Source organism: Cyprinodon variegatus, unplaced genomic scaffold (assembly GCF_000732505.1).
Source record: "Cyprinodon variegatus isolate N-32 unplaced genomic scaffold, C_variegatus-1.0 Scaffold1571, whole genome shotgun sequence".
Classification (NCBI taxonomy): Eukaryota; Metazoa; Chordata; class Actinopteri; order Cyprinodontiformes; family Cyprinodontidae; genus Cyprinodon; species Cyprinodon variegatus.
This window is the reverse complement of record NW_015152024.1, coordinates 2325-5681: the sequence shown is the minus strand read 5'-3', so window position 1 is coordinate 5681 and position 3357 is coordinate 2325. Positions and strand designations below refer to the sequence as shown.

The following is a 3357-nucleotide window of genomic DNA, read 5'->3' as shown; positions in this document are numbered from 1 at the left end:
CACAAACTAAACCACTTTGTCACAGGCAGTACATCCTCCCCAACCTGGAGAAGGCACTCTACCCTTTTGCGGCTCAAGACCATGGTCTCGGATTTGTAGGCACTGATCCTCATCCCGGCCGCTTCACACTCGGCTGCGAACCGCTGCAGTGAGAGCTGTAGATCACGCCCTGATGAAGCCAACAGAACCACATCATCTGCGAATAACAGAGATGCAATCCTAAGGCCAACAAAACGGATCCCCTCAACACCTTGGCTGCGCCTAAAAATTCTATCCATAAAAGTTATGAACAGAATTGGTGAGAAAGGGAAACCTTGGTGGAGTCCAACCCGGAAACAAGTCCGACTTACTGCCAGAAATGCGGACCAAGCTCTGACACCGGTCATAGAGATATCTAACAGCCCCTATTAAAGGGCCCGGTACTCCATACTCCCGGAGTACCCCCCACAGGACCTTCCGAGGGACACAGTCGAATGCCTTCTCCAGATCCACAAAACACATGTAGACTGGTTGGGCAAACTCCCATGCACCCTCCAGGATCCTGCTGAGGGTGTAGTGCTGATCCAGTGTTCCACGGCCAGGACGTAAACCACACTACTCCTCCTGAATCCGAGATTTGACTATCTAACTGACACTCCTTTCCAGAACCCCGGAATAGACCTTACCAGGGAGGCTGAACAGTGTGATTCCTCTGTAGTTGGAACTCACTATTTGGTCCCTTTTTAAATAGGGGGACCAGCATCCCAGTCTGCCAATCCAGGGGAACTGCCCCTTAAGTCCCCACAATGTTATAAAGTCACGTTAACCAGCACAGCCCCACAACATCCAGAGCTTTAAAGCACTGAGGGCGAATTTTTATCCACCCCTTGGGCCTTTGCCACCATTTTAAGTCTATTCGAAAATGTTTACTGAACTGGACTGTTGAACTCTATTTTGCTGCTAGATTGCTGCTGTTCTGTATGTGGAAATAAAGTGTTACTTGGTTGGTTTTTTGACCAATATTTATTCATGCTTTTATACACTTAATGAATTATAGAAATTCTAAATTCTTTGTGTCTGTTTTTATTCTCATAAAGATTTCTCCTTATGTAGCCTGATGGATATAGTGAGTTTCAATCTATTACTTGGATTTTCTTCCAAAAACTTTCTTCCAGTTTCTTCCACTTGTCCAGAAGAAACATGTTTCTTCTGATTTTAATATAAGTCTGACCAAAGAAAAGAAAAATCCTTGTGCCCGGCTGTTGTTAAATCAGGTTAATCTAGATTATTTCCAAAGCTCCACCATTGTCTGATGTTTTAGATCCAGCATTCTGAAAACTGTTCTTTCACCTTGAAACCATAAACCTTATCAAATAGGATTTTATTTTCTAGTGAAAGAGATTCATCATATTTAAGTGGAAGAAGGTGAAGAGGATATAATAAAAGGAATAATAAAAGTCAACTGAGGGATGTTTTTGTATTCAACTTGCTTCAGTCAATTGTTACGCAGGCAAAAAAAAGCTTTGATGTATTCTCAGGCTGAATCGATTCATTGAATTAATTATGATTTATCAATCATTGAGTTAATCGCCATCTGATCTTTACACAGATTAATGCCACACAGACTCTAAAACTTACCATGTTTTAAAATAATAACCTAATTACAGCAATAACTGAGACAAAATTCTAGTTATAATCTAAAATCATGTATAAATACAGAATGTTTATAATATATTTATATTATTAATGTATATGAATGAATATTTGTTACATGCTTTCCATTTACAGTTAATTTCAAATGTGCAATAAAGCACTTTTTTCTGTATTTCATATGTTGTTTTTTATTGTAATTTACTAAAATTATCTCTTTTTAGATTAATGAATTAATAAAAAAACATTATGGGTCAATTAATCAATTACTAAAATTATCAATTAAATAATCAATTACTAAAATCCTTGATTGATGCATCAATTACTAAAATGATTAACAGATTAATCCGTTAATACAATAACCAATCAATTAATCAATTACTAGGATGATTAATTAATCAATTACTAAATTGATCGATAGATTAATCAATATACAATCGATAGAAACAGCCCTTATCTCATCTGTTCATGGTCTTCTCCATGGTGTGAACCTATTTTGGGTTTTGTTTAGCACTTCCTGCTTCTCATCCCGAAAGTTAGCGTTGTGTGTGTTGACTGTATGATCTGAAGAACCGTTAAGTGCCTTAGGATGACATGTGTTGTGAATTGCCGCTATATAAATAAACTGATTTAAATTGAATTGGAGTCTAACAGAGTGCTTTCCTATGAGCAGCTTCGGAGCAGGTGATCCTGCAGCTCCTCCAGAGTGACCATGGGTCTCAGTGCCATCATTCCAGCCAGTCAGTGTAGATACAGTACTTGCAGTACTTACAGTACTTTTTAGGCTTAAAGTGGGTCCATTCACTCATCGTGTTCAGGTGATGGATTAGCATTGTTCTGGGAGATGTTTAAAGCTTTGGATGTTGTTTAAAACTGAACCAGAAGGTTCTCCCTTACAAACATACATTATTATTTATCCTTATTTATACATTATGAAGTTGGTCAAACACGTAAAATGCACTTGAATTTTTGTAATTCGGATTTTTCTACCTTTAAGGAACTCCAAGGTATGAAAACGCTGTTTTCTTATGTTTTTTTGCTAAAACTTTACTGATTTTACTGCATTGATTTTGTTTGTTTGTTCTCTGTCTCTCAGACTGCCTGAAGTTCTGCCATGCCTGTGGCCTCCACCAGGACAGAGCCTGGTGAGACCCGACTGCATTCCTCATGTCAACATTTATCACCATCATCTGTTCTTCCTTCTTTTTTCCAAACACTCTTCTCTGTGCATCTGACTTTTTTAATCTTATTGATGCTCTATGAAGTTTTCTATCTTCTAAATTAATGTTTGCACTGCTGCTGTATATGATTGTGTCAGTTCCCCAGGGGTTGGACACAATGAGTGACAGCACCACCAGCTCCACCATTGCCAATGACCTGGACCTCATCTACCTCAAAGGCATCATGGAAAGCCCTTTGGTGGGATTTACACTCAGATATGAATATTTGAAACAGATGTATGTATGTATTTAAAGACATTTGTATTGTTTAGCCCAATTAACAAAATCTGCCACTGTTGATGAATGCATTAGGAACAAGAGGAGAGCCCAAAGGAGCCCCGGTTGTCACCAGTGAGGGAGAACAATGTCGAGCTTCTGCAGGAGATCCTCAGAGATCTGGACCCGTTCACACAGCGCTCTGACACAGCAGCTGAGCTCGCCCACATTCTCACACAGCCTCATTTCCAGGTATGGAATGAATATGAACACTCAGGAAGTGGCATAATTC

General features: G+C 39.1%; 1 protein-coding gene across 1 annotated transcript in view; it reads left to right on the top strand.

The window, feature by feature from the left end:
• The window catches only part of LOC107103949 (MAGUK p55 subfamily member 2-like), a gene marked incomplete at its 3' end in the record, with an annotated part of 18071 nt that overhangs the window by 12940 nt on the left and 1774 nt on the right, over positions 1-3357 (top strand). The window contains exons 2-4 of the mRNA XM_015403817.1: positions 2726-2774; positions 2948-3048; positions 3162-3317. Coding sequence (XP_015259303.1) covers positions 2744-2774; positions 2948-3048; positions 3162-3317 — 288 coding nt within the window. The remainder of the gene's footprint in view (positions 1-2725; positions 2775-2947; positions 3049-3161; positions 3318-3357) is intronic.